This window comes from Monocercomonoides exilis (genome assembly GCF_001643675.1).
Source record: "Monocercomonoides exilis strain PA203 chromosome Unknown scaffold66-335014, whole genome shotgun sequence".
NCBI classification, from domain to species: Eukaryota; Preaxostyla; order Oxymonadida; family Polymastigidae; genus Monocercomonoides; species Monocercomonoides exilis.
Genome location: NW_027150611.1, coordinates 15016 through 33616, shown reverse-complemented (window position 1 = coordinate 33616; position 18601 = coordinate 15016). Strand labels below are relative to the sequence as shown.

At 45.9% G+C, this 18601-nt stretch overlaps 1 protein-coding gene across 1 annotated transcript; it reads right to left on the bottom strand.

The window, feature by feature from the left end:
* Positions 1-2003: 2003 nt before the first annotated feature.
* On the bottom strand, positions 2004-17140 carry MONOS_18333 (putative dynein heavy chain 6, axonemal; the record flags this gene model as incomplete). Its single annotated transcript, XM_067871344.1, has 5 exons — positions 2004-14703; positions 14820-15195; positions 15279-15674; positions 15837-16427; positions 16540-17140. The coding sequence occupies 5 exons, from the start codon at positions 17138-17140 to the stop codon at positions 2280-2282; spliced, it is 14388 nt and encodes a 4795-aa protein (XP_067719063.1). The 3' UTR covers positions 2004-2279.
* Positions 17141-18601: the final 1461 nt, after the last annotated feature.

Genomic DNA, 18601 nt, shown 5'->3' with positions numbered 1-18601 from the left:
GTCATTAAGATTTTTTAGAGAGATATAAAACAACAACAACAAACCAAACATAAAACATCCATCTTCAAATATCAAGCCTAGATTTTTCAAAAGTTGGATAAATTTCGGTTGCGGAGGTTTATTATTATCTGAATTTTGCTGATCAGATTGTGCAACTTTTTTTAAATGATGCATTGGCGCGTAATAGCATAAACTTCAAAAACATACAATTATTGAATTTGTTGTGGTAACGATCTTTTCTTTTTTCGCTAATCGTGTTAATCGATATTTCAAAAACATTAATGTTGTTTGAAACATCTCTGAATTATTTGGTGAATACCTTAATATAAAAATTTTGGATTTGTGATAATGATTTGTAGGTATTTTTGAGTTATCTCCAAATTTTTCTATCGTATATGGGCATGAAAATACACTTCATTAAAATTATTCAATTGGGATGATTGATTAGCAAATAGCAAAAAAGGATAATTATTATCATCGAAACTACTATTTTAAGCATTTTTGATATGAATTTTCTGCTTATCTTTGGAATACGAAAACTGTATTGAAAAAAGGAAAGTAATTGGAAATGAGGCTGAGAAGATTCAATATTCTTAAAAAAGCTACCAAAAAGAATGGAAAACTGCAAAATTGAAAGAGCACGCACATAATTTGGAAAAACAACAAAATACATAGAAAATTTCTGAAATACATCAAAATTACTGATACAACACGTTGTTGAACATAAATCAAGAATGCTATTCTTTGATGATCCTCATTATGAGTGAATAATCACAACATTCGTTTTTAAGCTTCCCGAGCTAGCAAGTCGAATTGTGAAATTTTATCCAGATTTTTCTCTAAACGATCAATTCATGCAACTTTTAATGAAGCTTCTATTTTTGAGCAAATGTGATGAACAAGAAATCGAATTTTTATCAATGACTCATTTCTTGATTCTTTCTGCAGGCAAAGGCTTTGCATTCAGAAACGATTGCAAATCGAAAAATTGATTTATTTTGTTTATCACAGACCATATTAACACTTGGAATACTGTATCGATATTTTTGGGAATAGTTTTATTGATTTGAATTGAATTTCATCATTTATCATCAAAACATTTTGTGTGTTTAGAATATTGAAATTAATGTGAGTCAGCGTCCTGTTTGAAAATGATATTAAAGCAAAAAGCTTTTTGCAATTCGATTCGTTTGCACTTTTCTTCCATTCAATGACTCTTATCAATTGACTGTTTCATCGCTTTATTTCCACTCTTCTGATTGGATTCTACAAGTGGATTTCCATGTATCAATTTCTTCAGTTGTGATTTAACATCCAAGTGCCTACAGAAAGTTCCTCATGATTATCCGAAGCGCTTGATTGTCTTTTACATGAAACGATAATTCTGCTGATTAAGTTCTGAATTACTTGACAGTTGGGCAAGATAAAGGAACAATTCATTTCCTGAATCCAAAAAAAAGCAGCTAGTAATGTGCAGTATGCCGAATAGCTGGATACACAAATTCATTCACTTTGCAGGATGAGAAATATGAAAGACAAAAACAGTTGCAAATGTCTTACCGATAAGTTGCTAGTGAAGTTGAATTCAATGCCAACAGGAACATACGAAGAGAAAGAGACGATTGATTATTTCTATGTGGGAATTGCTCCGGATGTATAAAGGCATATGCTAAAAGCGAAAAAAGAATGAAAGCAAAAGGAGATTGAAATAATTGTGCTGTTTGTTGATGATTTCACAATTGAGAATAAATGCTTTTATTGCATGATCCATTCAAAATATTCACATCTCATTTTCATAAACATTTTTTATTTTTTTATTTAATTTTATTTTAATGGAAATGAGAACTATCTGTGAAAATTGTGCTATCTAGAATTAACGGCAATTCGTTTCACCTGGTTCTGAGCAATAAATTTGAAAACTTTCTTTGTTGTGTTCGGGTCTTTTTTTCCCCTCATTTTTCAATTGTTATTTCCAGATTATCAATTCTCACACAAAAACCTTTGCAACAAAAGAAAAAGGAGTTTTTGTCCAAAATGAAAAGATTGTAATAACAACACATCAAACATGGAAATGAAAAAAAGAAAAGAAATGAAAAAATATACGAAGGAAATGAAACGCCAATTGCACATAAAACATACCAACATATCAAGATTACATACACACATACACACACAAACGGAAAGAAACATAAAAAACATGGTAAATGAAGACTGTTATAAATGCATAAAGTAATCCATGACATTCGGGCTGCTCAAACGTGAATTGATTGAAGTGTGTTTCAGCTGTCAGAAAGCATTTTGGGTTCGCACAGCAGCGCCACTCCACGAAGGATCCAATGGTCAGAGGGGAGGAGTGTGCTGAGCACAACAGTGGTGATGAAGTTGGTGGACTGTCCAGTCGTCGACAGCTGCCCCTGGCGCTGGGCGGTCTTGTAGAGTGGAGCAACATAGCATGCTGGCGGGGGGCTGTAGTCCTTCTGAGGCACAAAGTGGATCACAGGCATCGCTGCAAACATTTCCCCTGGCAGCGCTTCTGCCAGCTGCATCGTCGAAAAGTCCCACCGCGCTCCTTCAACAAACAGGCCTGACACTAGAACACCATCTGGAGGAGCACCCAGCGCAGAAGAGGATGCGACACTTGCTGACAACGACAGCATGTTGCAAGAGTAAGCTGAGGGTGGAGAGGTGAATGTGGAGATGGCAGATGAGACAGACAATGATGATGGCAGCGTTACAGATGTTGAAGAAGAGGGAAAGGAGGTTGCATACGACAAGGAAGAAGACGATGACAAAGATGATGATTGGGCGGAGCATATCTTGTCGTCGGGTGAGAGCAGAGGCGTGTGGCGGAAGCGGAGTGTGTCGATGGCCACACGGTGCTTCCTGGCATATGTCTGCAGCACAGCTGTGAGAAAGCCCTGTGGATAGAAAAAGCCAGGCAGCCAGAACACCTTCGGCACACCTTCACGCAACCAGTGCCGGAAGAATGCAACTCTCCGCACAACATCGTCCACCCATGCTCCCAGCTTCAGCAGCGATGGATACGCACTTGCCCTCCACACCCCTGGCACTGTGTGCTTCAGCATCGCATCGTACACCTCCTCCACCTGCTGCGACATCACCACCAGCCCCGCAATCCCCTTCTCCAGCTCCCGCAGCGTCGAGCCCATCAGCTGCAGCAGCCTGTTGAACCGCTCCATCTCCTGCGACAGCACAATCGACAGCGAATTCACACTCGCTGCTGTCGATGGGTGGAGTCCGCTTTCTCCAACCTTCCCTTCGCTCCCACTCCACAAACGCAGCTGAGACGATCCTGTTGGTGCAGCACCAGACAGCTCGTGCTCTCTCTTTGCTGCTTCGTCCGTTCTGCCTCGCTTTGTGTTTTCCTTCTCGCCTGCGCACACAAACTGCGGCAGCACCCCTTCTGCTGCCTCTGACCGATCCAGCAGCGGAGGCAGCTTCTGCAGGATTTCCTTCGCCAGCTCCAGCACCTCCTCGTCAGCTGTCTTCTTTGTCCTCAGAAGTTCCCCAATCGCTTTCAAGGGCGCCTTCTCGCTGGAATTGGATGCATTACTCGGTGATGGTGATCGATCAGAAGGTTTGGTGGAGAGGCTCTTCACTGATAATCTCTGCTGTGAAAGAGGAAGGTGCTCTTTCGATCTGCTTTTGTCTGCTGCCTCAATTGCCTTCCTGTTGCGTTTGTCGGATTGTTGTGGTGTTCCAATAGCTGCTGGGGTGGCATTGCGGAATGAAGGCGAAGACACAGCAAGCGGTGACTGAGGCAGAGTGCACAGCGGAGATGGAGAGAGGGTGGGGCATTCGGAGCCAGCAGCAGATCGTGGCGTCATTGTTATCAACGCCTGGAGCATCCGCTCTGTTTCGCTCTGTTGGAAGGCCTGCTCAGCATTGCTGTGCATCCCAAACAGCTCTGGCTCATCGGTGGATGGCAGGCGTTCCACAAACTGAAGCAGCTGCAAAAGCGTCTTCAGATCAGACGGAAGAAGATATCTGTTTCTTTTGTATGCAGCCACATACCCAGCTGTGCTCACATAGCTCTTTGATCTCCCAATAGCTGCAAGCGATGGCAGCTGGCCAGAACTCGACACAGACAAAGAGGATGCCATCGAGTTTGTGGAGACATGAGGCGAAAGCATCGGCATCTGAAGTGGCATTGGCATTGGCGATGTGGTTGGCGAAGGTAGCGGAGAAGCGTGCTGAGGAAGGACAGCTGCGGAGGCAGAGTTATCAGCAGGCTCTTGTTCCACACACGAAGCCTGCCGCGTCAGTGTAGTCTGCCCAACACGCGGTGCACCCAGATCATATGGCTTTCCTGGAATCACAATGCTTTCTTCGTAAAACCGCCGCAGAAGCGCCATCAGCGTTCGCTTGTCCCATTCATCAGTCACACGCCCGCCATAGTTCACCACCCCTGTCATGTATCTCAGTGCTTTCCATGGAATGTCCCCTTCCTTTTCCTTCTCATTTCCTGCCCCAATCCCACTCCCGCTGTTGCCTCCACCAGCTCCACTGCTGCCTGTTGTCAGATACAGCCGAAGATGGCTGATGGATATCTCATAGTCGCTTTCATTGAACTCATATTGGATGTTCCAGCCGAGCGCACCATACTTCTTTCTTTCTTGCACAAGAGCATGGAAAAATGTCAGTCCAATAAGCAACCTCCTCCACGCAAATGACCTTCTTCCGCCAATGTCACTTTCATATGTCTTTGTTCCCAACACTCTCAGCGACCTTGCCATATTCGCCTTGACACCTGCAGGAGGCTCATTTGTAAGCTTTATGCTGTTCTGCAGCACACTCACAGGAAAAGTCGGAGTTGGCATTGCACTTAGCCATAATCTGAACTCTTCATTCACCTGCGATGCTTCAGCCAAAGAGAATGATAGGCACACACGCTCAAGTTGCTGCATAAACGAGGCAGCCAAGTGACAGTTCTGAAGGAATACCCACTCTCCCTTCTGTGCTGCCTGCTCCATCATCTCCACAGCTACTGGCCCTTGCCCTTGTCCCAGCGACAACATCCTCAGCCGATCGCCAAAGCCTCTTTCTCGTGCAAAGCGTATCACTCGCTGCGTTGGATCTGCTCCGTGCGAAAGAACAAATATGATCGGAGAGCGGCACGATGAGTCTGAGTGTGCTCGTTCGAGATCCAGTGGAGGTGACTTTATAAATTGCTCGCCCAATTCCTGCCGCACATAAGCAATCATGCAGCCTTGCAGTCGATGCGGCAGCAAGACTCGAATAAGCAGCAACCGCTGAAACGAAGTTAAGTTTTCATTCCACCTCTCTGGGAACTCCTCTATTGTGGGAACAGGCGCTTGAAGAACTTTCAGCCATAGCGTTCTTCCAAAAATTGAGCGAGATGTTGTGAGAGGCCGGGCGGGCAAAGAAAATGTCAGCTGAGAAGACGAGTTAGGACCGTGATAAGGCTGCAGCTGTGCAATTGAGTCACCTGTTATCAACGTAAAGTCAGGGTCATTCTGAGAAAAGACAGGCTCAGCATCAACATCATCAGGCTCCAAGTCTTCTCCTGCCACACTTGCTGTTATCCCTCTCCACACTTCACCCCAGCGCTCTTCCATTGTCCGCAGCTCTGCCCAGCATTGTGGCGAAACAAATTCGCTAACAGAAGCAGGGATTTCTGGCTGTGCCTGTTGATATTCATACATTTTGCTTGCATTTCCGAAGGAAGGAGAAGCCGGAGTACCGATAGGTGAAAGCAGCATGCCACTCTTTGTCATAAGAGGTGGTTGAGGGAGTGCAGTTGTTCCGCGCACAAACACATCCCAGTCTGTTTCTGAGATGGCCCCTTCTCTTCTTTTTATCTGCACAGTCATGTAAAACGAGAACAGGATGCGATGCTTCTCGAACAGTCCGCGCGATACACTCCAATAGACCATCTCTGTCAGTGCAGAAATCAGCGATTGCAGACGAGAATCCAACTCATCGGCTGCTGGAGTTCTTTCCAGAACTGTGCTGAAAATAGAGCTGAAGTACTGAAGCGAATACTGATACATCGGATCAAGGCTGGCCAAGTCCACAAGCACAAAATACAACACTGTGCCCCTCACGGCCATTGCTCTGAACTCGTCCCTCGCTGCCAGCAGCTGCAGCTCTGCCTCTTCTGCGTCTTTCACTCTGTCTTTGATCTCTTTCCATGTCTGCTTTGATTGATCTAATGTGTTGATCAGTGCCAAGTCATCGAGCAGCTCCTGCACGCTTGTCTCCTTCATCAGTGCCAACATTTGCGCTTCTGTGCGATCGAGAAGCTTCGCATCTGCTGCCATCTGCCTTACCAACTTGTCTTTCTCTTCTTCTATCTCAGCCTTTTCGTGCGACACAACTGTGCCAAGTAGCTGCTCCTCCAATCCATCTTGTGTAACAGCAAAGTTAATGATTGTGGTATTCATGAACATCTCAGGAAGGAATTTTGGGTTTGCTATTTTGGTTGTTATAAACAGTCTAAATCGCGTGTTGTAGTCCACATCCTGGTCTCCAATTCGGATGATGTTGTGTCCATTGTAATTGACCATCTGTCGCTTCAGCAGCGGTCCCAGCTGCGGCTCAAGACTTTCTCCAACGTCTTCGAGTAGCACCGGCTGCCCAAACCGTATGGCGTTTGTAAGTGTTCGTAAGAAGTTTGGCTCACCTGGTCGCATCACACGTAGCTTTGTCTCCTTCTCTTTCGTTCTGATCCAACGATTTGCTTGTCCCTGCGGATCGATAAATAGAGGCCATTTTCTCGTCCGAGTAGCAATGATCGCATTCTCCACTGATTGCGCATCAGATGGCAGCCCTTCAATCAGCCAGTCTCTTGTCTGAACAGGTGTGGAAAGATCACTTTCCAGTGAAAAGACTGAATCTTCTCCTTTGCACACAGCTGGTATTTCGTGCTTGGCACAGCTTTCTGTCCATTGAGCAATAAGCCTCCGTCGATTTGGCGCATCAAATGGACCCAGATAAGTCAGACATGCAGCATCCATGACAGTGCTCCCTTGCAAATACTTCAGCGAATCTCTCAGTTGCACCAGCTTCTCCTCCCACCTTTCTCCTTCGTCACCCAGTGCGCCCAGAAGCTGCTCTGCATTTGCGAATCTCCGCTGTGTTTGCTCGATGTCTGCCTCTGTTTGTGCTTGTTCTTTCTTCTTTCGCTCAAACTGTTGTTCCAGCGCCTCCAGCGCCTCTTCCAGTGAATGAAGCTGCTTCCGCTTGGCATTCAGCTTTGCTGTCAGTTCGTCTGATTTCGCACGAGCAAGCGCTGCGGCCTGCTTTTTCGGCTCGATTATCTTGCTCACACGCGCATACTCCACGATGGCAACTACCCACGAGCAGATGTTTGACGCAGCCTTTGACACTGCCTCAACCTTCTCTGCCGAAAAGTCTGGGTCATCCAAATAATTTGCTCTCATCTTCTTATCCACAGCTTCTGTGATTTCTACAGTGTCGAAGTTCAGCAGCATCTGGATGAAGTTTGGCTGTGCCAACAGTCCACGCGCAGAGTCCCAATCGTTCTTCTTCCCAAAAAGTGTGCAGACAGCAAACATCACTCTCTTCACCTGCTCAGGAGGATTCGCAAAGGTGCGCACCTCATTCACAGCTGCTTTGGAGAGCGATTCAAGTGCTTTTGTTGCCTCCTGAAAGACAGGAGTAATGGTATCTAGCTCCTTCTGCGCCTCATTCTTCATTTCCTCTGCCTTTTCCTGCTCTTCTCTGACAACAGCCTCTTCTGCTGAAACTACCTCGCGCATATCTTCAGTCCGTGCTCTGTCCTTCTCAATCTGCTCCATAAGCTCAGTTATCTGCTCCTTCTGCTGCACAAGCATTGGCTCCATCCTTTTTAGCTCCTCCTTCATCGTCCTCACCGACCTTTGCGTCTCTCTGATAATTGTCATTCCACCTTCATATTTCTCGATCTGTTCTTTCAGCTCTGCCATTTTCTCGCCAATAAGATCCAAAAACAGACGCACCATTTCCAAAAACAAGGCTGGCGTTATATACGTTTTCCGCTTAGTCTCCTGAAAGAATCTTTCAGATGCCTCCTCAATCGAAGTGTGTATCTCAACACAAGTTTCAGCGATACGTTCAACAAGCGGAGTAGCGATGCAGTTGATGGAAGCAGAAGAAGCAGAAAGAGGGAAAGAAGCAGCTGATTCCGAATGATTTGCACCCGCAGGCGATGCAAGAGTAAATGAGCAAGAAGAACCTAATGAAGGCTTCTGCAGGGAAAGTGGATCTTGTCCAAGCGGAGCCTGAGAGAGATACTTCAATGAAACAGAATGGAGTGCTCGTGGTGGCCAGCTGGAGATCCAGTCGATGGTGCAGCAATTCACCAGCGACGGGAACATCCGGCATCGTCTTCTGAATGCATCGCCGATGGGAGACATGCACAGAATGATGTGCAACCGCTCTCGCGCACGATCAATCAGAAACTGCATTGCCATTTCTGGCGAGTTCGGAACATTTCCATCGCTTCCAGCACACGCACGCAGCTTTTTGATGGCCACTTCACGTTGCTGGAAGTCGAACAGCCCAGGAACTTCTCCGCTCGACAGAATGCAGTTAACATCCTCCAGAAAGGCTTCGCTGACAATCTGCATGTCACTAAGCAGAAACACTATCGATTTTCCTTCAGCCCCTGATTGCATGTACAGCTTTCGCAGATCCTCTCTAAACTCGTTATGTCCATAGTTTTTGGTTAAACTTATTTCAAAGCAACCACATCCAGAAATGAATGCAGCCAAGCGTGCAAGCGACTGCTTTCCACATCCACCCACTCCAACAAGAAGGGCATGTCCACCTGATTGCCTCAGAATTCGAGTGAGCCGCGCCACATGTTCCACAGCCTCCTCAAAGAACACCAGGTCTGCTTCTTTTTGCTTTCTGCTCGCGATCATTGTGTTATACTCTGCCAACGCTGATTGAAGCACATTCTGTAGCTGTTTAATATCTCCTATTTCCTCATATGGTCGAGGGACTTCCTTCTCCAGCTGTGCAAAGTCTACCCACATCTGCGGTGTCTTGAAGACAAACAGTTCTTCGTGGTTCCACTGCACATGAAAGTATTGCTTTGCCAGCTCGCAGATGCGCGTTGTCACAATTGCCCTGTCCTCCTTTGAGACTAATCTATCCGCAAATACTCGCAATGATTCGTGACACCATAGACGCTGAAGCACGGCCTCATCAGGCACAGTCTCTGGCGATGCACTCATCATCCCCTGAAATATCTTCCCCACATCTCTCAAATTGAACTTGTAGTGAGACTTTGACGGAGTTGGCCTCAGTTCAGTAACAGCATGTGTGTACAGCTCGATGGATGCTCTTACCACAGCTGGCACCATATCCTGAAGAGATCTCGTGAACTGCTTCTCTTCCATCACTCCAGACATAATTGACGAGAAGATTGTGAAAAGAGACTTTTCGCTTGGCTGAGGCACGCGCAGTTGAGTAAATAGTGAGCTTATTCTCGACGACATCACATTCCTTCCACCACCGGGCGGTCCACACACGGTCACTGTTGTTGTTCCTTTGATTGGTCGGAACTGAAGCAGCACCCGATCGTACCATCCGCCTGTGTCGAGTAGCTGTCGCACCAGTTCGAGTGGCGGCTGCGAGCCAAAGGCGTCTGGGGAGGGCATGTTGAAGTCCTCCAGCACTAAAACAGTGAGCGTGCCAGGCGCTGATGCAAAGTGATCTCTTCGGTTGTGCAGTTTGGCTTCAATCATCTGCTGTGTGCGGTTGCTGTCTGTCTGTGCGCTGAATGAAAGAGTCACTGGAACTCGTTTTTGTTTCGGCTTGCTCAGTTCTTCAGGGAGCGCTCCAGATGATGTTGAAGATGAAGTTGAGGTCGAAGAGAAAGAGGCTGAAGCAGATGCTGACGCTGATGAAGCTGACTGTGCTGCTATTGATGTTACAGCAGATTCTGCCTCGGATTTTTCGGTGTTTGAGCTCTCAGAAAAAATACTAGAAACAATGATGCTTTTGCCCACCCCTGTTTCTCCAGTGACCATTACAGGCTTTGTCACGTCAATAAGCATCGAAGTTAGGAACAAATAGCGCACAGTGTCGATTGTTGGTACAAGTATCGAGAAAAATGGAGTGCCAGACTTGTGCTGGTATTCAGGGATATCCCATTGAACAAGAGCTTTGCTTTCATAATCCAAGACAATGTCAAACACACTATCGGTGGTTGGCATAAACACTCCTTCAACGTACTTTCTGATCAGCGCATCGAACGCTTCTCTTGAAGATTCCACTAGCGCACCACCAATGCCCCAAACACACGCAAATAAAAACACGCTCCTGATCCATGCTTCCCAATCTGTTGCATGAACTTTCCCTCCTCTCTCCTTTCCACTTCCAGATCCAGATACAGATGCGAGACTTACCACAGATGACGATCGTGCTCTGACGAAGGATTGCGAACGACGTATTCCCAAACCCCCTTCAGCTTCATTCATCAGTCCGTCTTCAGATCCAGATCCCAATAATTCGGAATTTGTGTATGTTGGTCCTGGCATGAAGCCATGTTCAGGTGTGAGAGCAGACTCCATGATACGTGTTACGTTTGCCACCTTTGTGAGAACAGGCTGCGCGATATCCTCTTTCATCTTCGTCACTCCCTCTAACAATGGAGGCAGCCACTCCTCAAACAGACTGACAACATACGCTTTCAAGAATGATGGCCACACAGCATCAGAAAGCTCTGCTGCCCACCGCTGCACGAATGCCAGCCATGGCATTCCTGATGGATCCACATAAACCATCCCACAGCGCGAGATGGTTGCAGGCGATGCTGCATCCACATTCTCCACCTCAAATAGAAGCGACACCGTTCGAGTCAGTTTGATTCTCTTTCTGTTTGGAAGACAGAGAGTTCGCGAATCATCCAAAACAGTATTTAGCGACTCAACCCAGAGTGTATCAACTGGCCCATCGAACACAATCCACTTGAGATCTGGTCCATCGTCCTTCACAACCTCAGCAACAAAGCACGACAACAGCCCTTCTTTCCACTCCTGTGTTAGTGCACTGAAGCTGCCAAACATCTCTTCCGCTGAAATTGCCTTTGGATTGAGCCTTCTCTGTTCAACTGATTGAAACATCGGATTTGAACTGCCAACATCTTTACGCAAACGAGTCATGGACTCTGCAAGCACTTCTCTGCAGACTGTTTTTCCGCCTCTTGTTGGCCCCACAATCATCACGCCGTGTCTCAAGCAGCATATGCCGAAGAGTTCAATGATCTTCTGCATCTGGTAATTGAGTACAGAATACTCCTTTGCATAGCACACTTCACGTATCATCCTCTCCAGCTCATCGTGTTCTCCTCCCACAATCAACGCATCTGGAAACAGATCTCTGACAATAGCTTCAAAGAGAGGGATGTCACCTGCAAGGAACTTTGGCAGGTTGCTCTCTCTCATTGCGCGTATCACCACTTGCTCTTCACTCAAGTCTGCATTGTCTCGACGCAGCTGCCCTGCCATCACAAGCACAGATTTCACAGCACGCATGCCAAAGTCGTAGTGCTTTTGCTGCGACAGCTGCTCTGATGCCAGTCGATATAGTTGTGTCATTTTTTGTGCCAGCACCTTTGCAGAGCGGAAACCTTCTGAAAAGAGCAAAATCTCTGTTATCAGAGAATAATCAGGGATTGTCATGGCAACTGGGCGGAAGAGTGATTTAAGGTTATCTGGAAGTTCTGTTCGACCAGCATATCCTGGATTCATTGTGATGAAAATGGCACAACTAGGATTCAACGGGATTCGAAAACCTTGGAATACAAATGTGGACTGATTTGCTTGCTGCGCATTTTGAATTTCCCGTATCTGCTGCGCAACCACAGACAAGACTTCAATGTCTATTCTGTTGAATTCATCGAAGCAGAACCATGCGCCTGCCTGGCACATTCCAGAGAACATCTGTGCCATCGTCCCCACATTCAGTCCATCGGAGCAGTTGAATACAACACACTGTCTTGCCACTGCTTTTGACAGATCTTTGCAAGTTTCTGTCTTTCCTGTTCCAGCAGGTCCAGCTGGAGCACCGCCAAGCTTCTGTTGGAGAGCCGAGGTGAGTGTAATATAGCACTGGTCAGTAAGAGGAGTGATTACCAGCCTCGATGTGCATCCGAGATATTCGTAGCCATATCTGAATGACGCACTGGTCTGCCTTATGGTGCATTCGTCCTCTCTCGAGTCCCAGTAATACCTCAGCCTCTTTGCCCAGTCAAAGTCTCCAGTTGACCCCACTCCTTCTGAAATAAGCTCCTCCACCACATCGCGCTCATGCACCTCCAAAACCATCAATGCACCAACACTCACACGCTGCAGAGCATCCAGATGGCCCCTTGCCAGATCTGTCAGAAGACTCAGCGTGGTTTCACATCGAGCTGCCATCTTCTTCAGCTCTTCTGACGACCGCTCAGCTGCCAATGCCTGTTCCACTTGCGATGTCCACAGGATCTGCGAGCCAGCCATTGCAATCTGCGCTTTGTTCGACAAGATCCACTGCTGGCGTGCATTTGAAGCTGTTCCGGTGGCTGAGAAAGTGCCAGCTGATGAGGATGACAGTGATGGAAGAACGGTAGAAGATTGAACAGCGGACATTGTAGAAGATGTAGCTGATGAAAGTGGTGAAGCAGTAACTGTCGCTGAAGATGTTCCTGCTGCCACAATTGCAAATAGCTTCTTCAATGCCACCTTTAAAAGTGTCTTGAGAGATCTTACCATTGCTGTCTCTATCAGCTTCAGCCACGTTTCCACAGATTTCCCACGGGGATTCACTTTCTCTTCGCCAAATGGAACAATCTCGCCTTCTGCCGAAATCATCCCAATTGCCTCCATTTTTCGTGGATCGTCAGGCGATGAGAAGTTGAGTGTTTTGATGTTGTCAAACAACTTGTTCATGTACGGCATAACCTGCATCGGGTTCTTCCCTTCCTTCAGAATCTCCAACAAATCGTCGTTCGGCAGGAAAAAGAACCTTCCGAATTGAGCGCGCTTTGTGTTCAGCAGCCCATCCAGCGCTGCCTCAATCTGCTCCAATGTGCTGTTGTGTTGCCTGAATATCGACGCCAGCCCAGGTTGCTGCGTCGCCCGGAGCGCAGCAGGAAATTCGTGTGTCTTTCTCATCACCTCCCGCCAGAACTTGTCGCACTCGTGGAACCTTCCTGCCTGCTCCTTCAGCAGATCTCCGTTCTGGAACACAGGCTCCAGTGCCAGCCACTTCTTCTGGAAGGCAAGCCATTGCTCGAGCACCTCGTTGAATGTGCTCAGCCGCGACGACCAGAAATCCACCTGTTCTCTGATTGGATCAGCATGTCTTGAACCTTTGATTGTCTCCAGCTGTACATTCGCATCATCGTACTCCCGCAGCACATCATCCACTTCGACCAGAAGATAGTTCTCATTTCGGAAGGTTTTCGTTCGCAGCTCCAAATTCGTCCATTTGTTTATGATTTTGTGCAGCATCTCTGTCAGCACGGCTTCCTGCGATGCCTCTTCGCTGATCTGCCGTAGCTCTCCTATTTTCTCCTGTGCGACTCGAGAAAGCATCCACCCCAGCGAGAACTGGGGATCCCAATGGTCAGGCGATCCAGTCAGCGTCTCTCTTATAGTCATCCAGTGATGCGGCTTCAGATCTTCGTTCCGCAGGGCATCGATCAAAGGAATGATGGCACCAAACTTGGCAAGCCCTTCGTGGAATGCATCGCACACCGCGTTCGGTGGCAGCTCTCTCTCAAGCTGGCCATACACTTTGAGTGTCTTGCTATACGCACTGTGCACGTTCTCCTTCTCCAACGTTTGGAACGGCGCCTTTTTGATATCCTCCACAAACACTTCCCAATACCTCAGGTTCTGCCACAGCATCTGCTTCGTTGCGATATCCTTCTCAACTTCTGCCAGCTCCTCCCACGAATCCACATTCGCCCCAAACAGCTGTCGGAATCCAACCGCTTTGTCTGCTTCGCATCTCAGTCTCTGAGCAGAGGCAGTCAGCCGCTCTATCTCAGCCAGCGTTGCTGTTGCTTCTTCTGGGTGCGTCAGAAGATTTGGCTCGTTTGCTTTCGCCTTCAATTTCCCAATCTGCGCCTTCAATTCTGTCACATGTCTCGTCAGCTCTCTGTTGAAGCGCTGTGTCTGCTCATCGACTGCACTTTCTGTTGTGGTGAATGCTGCTGTCAGCTGCGACATACTCTTCTCCATCAGCTGCAGATTCGCCTGATCAGAACTGCTGACCTCAATTCCGTTGTCGCGCATGGTCTGATAGAACGCTTCGACCACATCGAAGTTGTGCCGCAGCTGCACCTGCTGATTGTTGATCGTATCGACCGTCGCCAGAAACGACGCATACTCCTCCACACTCTCCGGCCGCGCTGTCAGCTGGCCATACGCCGATCGTATCGCTGCTGAATGTGCTGTGCGCTTCTTTGCTGCAATCAGAGGCAGCACATTGTGCAGAATTCCAATGCATCGCTTGGCAGACTCGCTGACTGCCTGCTTCAGCTGTGGCACTGCCACTGTGAACAACTGCACCTCAAAGCAGTTTGGAAGAGCTTCTGCATCAGCCAGCTGAGCAGCATGGTCATCCAATGCCTCTGCATACCATGTCGTCGGCGGATCCTTTGCTTCAATGGCATCTGCATCCATTTCAATGTTCTTCTGGTACATCTTCAAAAACGGCCTAAACTTCGCGGCATGGTTGACCACTGCGGTGAATGTGCTGACAAGCTGATTTTCTATTTCCGCCTTCAGCTGCTGATATTGCTTGTCCTGCTGCAACCGCTCTCCGATGATCACCTCTGATTTTCCCCGACTTCATCCCCTTCGTCTTCATCTCCTCCATCGTCTGCAACGTCTTCCTCTTCATCTCCGTCTCCATCTCCTCCTCCTCCTCCAATTTCACTGAGTGTTGTGTACGACTTGAACGTTCCACTCAAAATGCATCTTTCGTTTGCCAGAACATCTTTCACAAATCTTTCCAGCTGTTGGTTGATGCACCGTTCAAAGTCATCTCCATTGTGAGACAATTTCATTCGTCCATCTTCGATTAGCAGCTCAGTCTTAAACAGCGGTGCAAGAATAACTTCTTTCGTACTTCTGCTTCTTCTTCTAACTTCCTCGTTCTCTTCATCGTCTTCTTCATATTCATCTTCTCTGTCATTATCATATTCTTCTTCGTTATTTCGATATCCTCCATAGTTTGTTTCTTCGTTTTCTCTGTCTTCCTCTCCGTTTCTGCCCCTCCATCCCATCAACTCGTTGTTCTCCTCCATTGAGCTGTTGTATCCTCCACCATCACTTCGCATTCTCTTGTCTGCCCAGTTTTCTCTTTTCTTCCTGTGTTTGTATTTTTCTTTTTCTTCTTCTTTTTCTTCTTCTTCATAGCAGCAGTGCTTGCTGCCTTGCTCAGTGCTCTGCGAGCAATCCGCTGGTTCTTCACTTCGTCCAGCGCAGGAGTGGCTGGGTCTGCCGGTGCTTTTCTCTTGCTCCGCCGGTGAAGCGTGTCCAGCAGCTCAGATGTTGCTTGCACAATCAGCTTGTGTTGAGTGTCCATGACGATGTAGTCAACTGCCCGGATGAAGCACACCAGACGGCGATATTCCAACCGCTTGGCTGCCATCTTTGTGTAGCTGATGGGCTCGCTCTTGCCAGCTGAAGTGGGAAAAGAAAGAAAGAAGAAAGAAGTTCGATGATGATGATGATGATGATGAAGTGGATGTGGTTGCTGTCTTGTTTGATAGGCTAAACGGAGGGAACGGTGATATGGCTGCTGATGTGTCGTGCTGCGATGTGTTCATCTGAAATGAGGGTGACATGAATGCTGGGAGAAGTGATGGCGAAGAAGGAAAGAAGACGAAGCTAGCTGAGGAGTCGACGAAAGCGAGGAAACGATTTCTGCATCGGGCGATGCAACAGGTGTAGCATCGAAATGCGACTGGTCTCCAGACACAACAAGTCTGATTGCTGACTGCCGTGATGGTGGCGGCTTTTGAGAGAGAGGCGAAGAAAGCAGCATGTGCATCTCGCTGCTGAATCCATCTGTGTTGTCATCGTCCTGAGCAGCATCAGCCGCCTCGCTTTTCTTGCTTTGCAGCCCTAACAGTTCGGCAGCACTGTCAAAGAACCCTTTTGAGCAGAGCACCTCTCTGCAGGCACGCTGCACAATCTGCTCAATCTGCGAGGAAAAAGTGTCCAAAAGTGCCTTGAACTTCTGACTTTGCCGCGCCATTTCCTCCGAAAAGTGCTCGAGGGTGTATGTTTCCGCATCATCTGTGTGGAACATCTGCGTGCGGCTGAATGCCAGGCAGGCAGAATTCACTTCGAGCAGCGCACTGTGCAGTGCCTTGTTTGCCAAAAAGTGTGTCTCGACTAATTCGCGATGCGCCTGCAGCACCACGCCGCCGCCTGGCATAGCACTCCCAAGCAGAGAAGCAGCGCCACGTGCGAAATGTACGAAACAGAGGAATCTGCACCACTGTCTCAAACAATCGCAGTTCGGCCAGCCATTGTGAAATACTTGTGTGTTCGGAATCATCGTCGTAGTAATGTGTAAGTCCAGTTGAAGATGCAGTGAAGAAAGAGCGCTTGTCAATCTCTTCGTGCGAAATAATCTCCATATCATAAGGATTGAACATGTCACATGCATCCCCTGCAATTCTACAGTACACAAAATCTGTGCTATCTGGTTGAGTGCATGCATGTGCAAGAAAACGAAGCACACTTTTTGATTCTGGAACAGAAGATGGAAGAGACATTTTGAATTGATCAAGATTGACAGTCCCGGATGAAGTGCGCTTTGAAATTGATTGTGGTGCAACTGAATGTAAATAGGGTGAAGTTGAACGCCTGTGAGATGAGTTTTTGTAAAGTTGCGTCACGCCATCAAAAGAATGGCGTGCCATGCCAGATTTAGGTTTTGAACTTGAGCCAAGGGGAGGAAGTCTCATGGAAGGTTCTAATGTTGGTGATGGAGGTGGAGTTGATGAGTGCTTTTGAAACGTGGAAGGTGTAGCTGAAGGCACATTTTGTGTTGATGTTTTCACTTGAGTTAAAGATCGAAGAGGGCTGTTTTGCTTCAAAGGAATAATACCTCTTTGATGTGAAATAGAAAATAACATGGAGTTATCTTTTGTTTTAAATGGTTGCAAAGGTGGCAATTGAGGGAGCTGAAAAGATAAATGAAAGAATAGTAAATCATATTTTATTTATTGTATTCATTACAAACAACATAAAGCACAATGAATTAAAAGAAGTGAATTTACCTGAAATAGTTATAACTAAAAACAATTGCATACAAATCCAATTTGTTCATTTCTTTTAGAAGAATTCAATTCATGAAGAATTGGAAGTTGTGAGGTAATTTTTGGCTTAACAGGGGAATAAAGTCTTTGAGTTAAATTTTTTTGATTAATATGTGATTTGATTATTGCTGCTTCATCCACTACAAAGCTTTTACCTTTCTTTTCATGGTGCAAATTTTGTTTGGGCATAAAAATAAAATAAAATGGGTAAGAATAACAGGATGTGAAAAGAATAAATTCAAATCTTCTGTAATAATTATTAAAAGAAAAAGTTGGATGAAAAAACGATAGCAATATTTGATAGGTTTGGCTTTCCACAACTTGTCAGCTGCATCATTGATTATTTCACAATTATTTCAATATTTGCGAATAAACGAAAATACTTTTACTCATGCTAATTATAGGAAATCATAGCCCTTATTTAAAAATGAATTCAGTTATTTCGAAAAATGTATTATTATTAGAAATTTGAAGCAATGCCACATACTAAAGCTTGATAAGAAATTATTTGTAGGATAAAAGTTTTGTATGCACATGTACGAAAAACTGGTTCGAAAGGCAAAATAATAAACACTAAAAATTTTATTTCCAAATTTTGCATGCTCATTTTCAACATTAAAAATTATTATTGAATTAGGAAAATTTTTCCAGTTCCAGGTTTTGTATTGTTGATAAATGAATTCAACGCTTAACAGCACACAAAAAAATCTGATAGTTTTTTTGGAGTGGAATATTTTTCTCTTTTGAGTATTATTCTACTTAAGGATATGATAGTATCGTAATACCCCCCTTCTTCAAACTTATCGCATGCTTCTTTTCTGATAATCTTTAAATCTATTTCTTCGGTACATTTTCTTCTTGAAGCATTCAATCTGTTTGCGAGCGAAAAAAACGATAAAATACATTGATTCACAACATAAAAGCGATTTGAAATTTGGTAACATTCCGCAAGCATGGCTTCTATAGCTTTGGTACGCACAATTACGCAAAGAGAAACCTCTTCTTCTTCAATTATTCTACATAGCTTTGACAAATAGTAAGAATGAAAATATTTTTCTCTTTTCGTTGTTTCTCCAAGCAGTTTCGCGGTGCGGGCAAAAAAATCAACATTTTCTATTCCCCATAAACTGTTCTCAGAAAAGTAAGTATTTAAAATTTCGTACCAATTCCAAATGATGTATTCTTCTTTCGTTTTCCTTCTTTCATTTTCCTTTTTCTTCAAACTCACACATCGCTCAAGCTCATCCAATTCTTTTCTTGCTTCTCTTGTAAAATGCA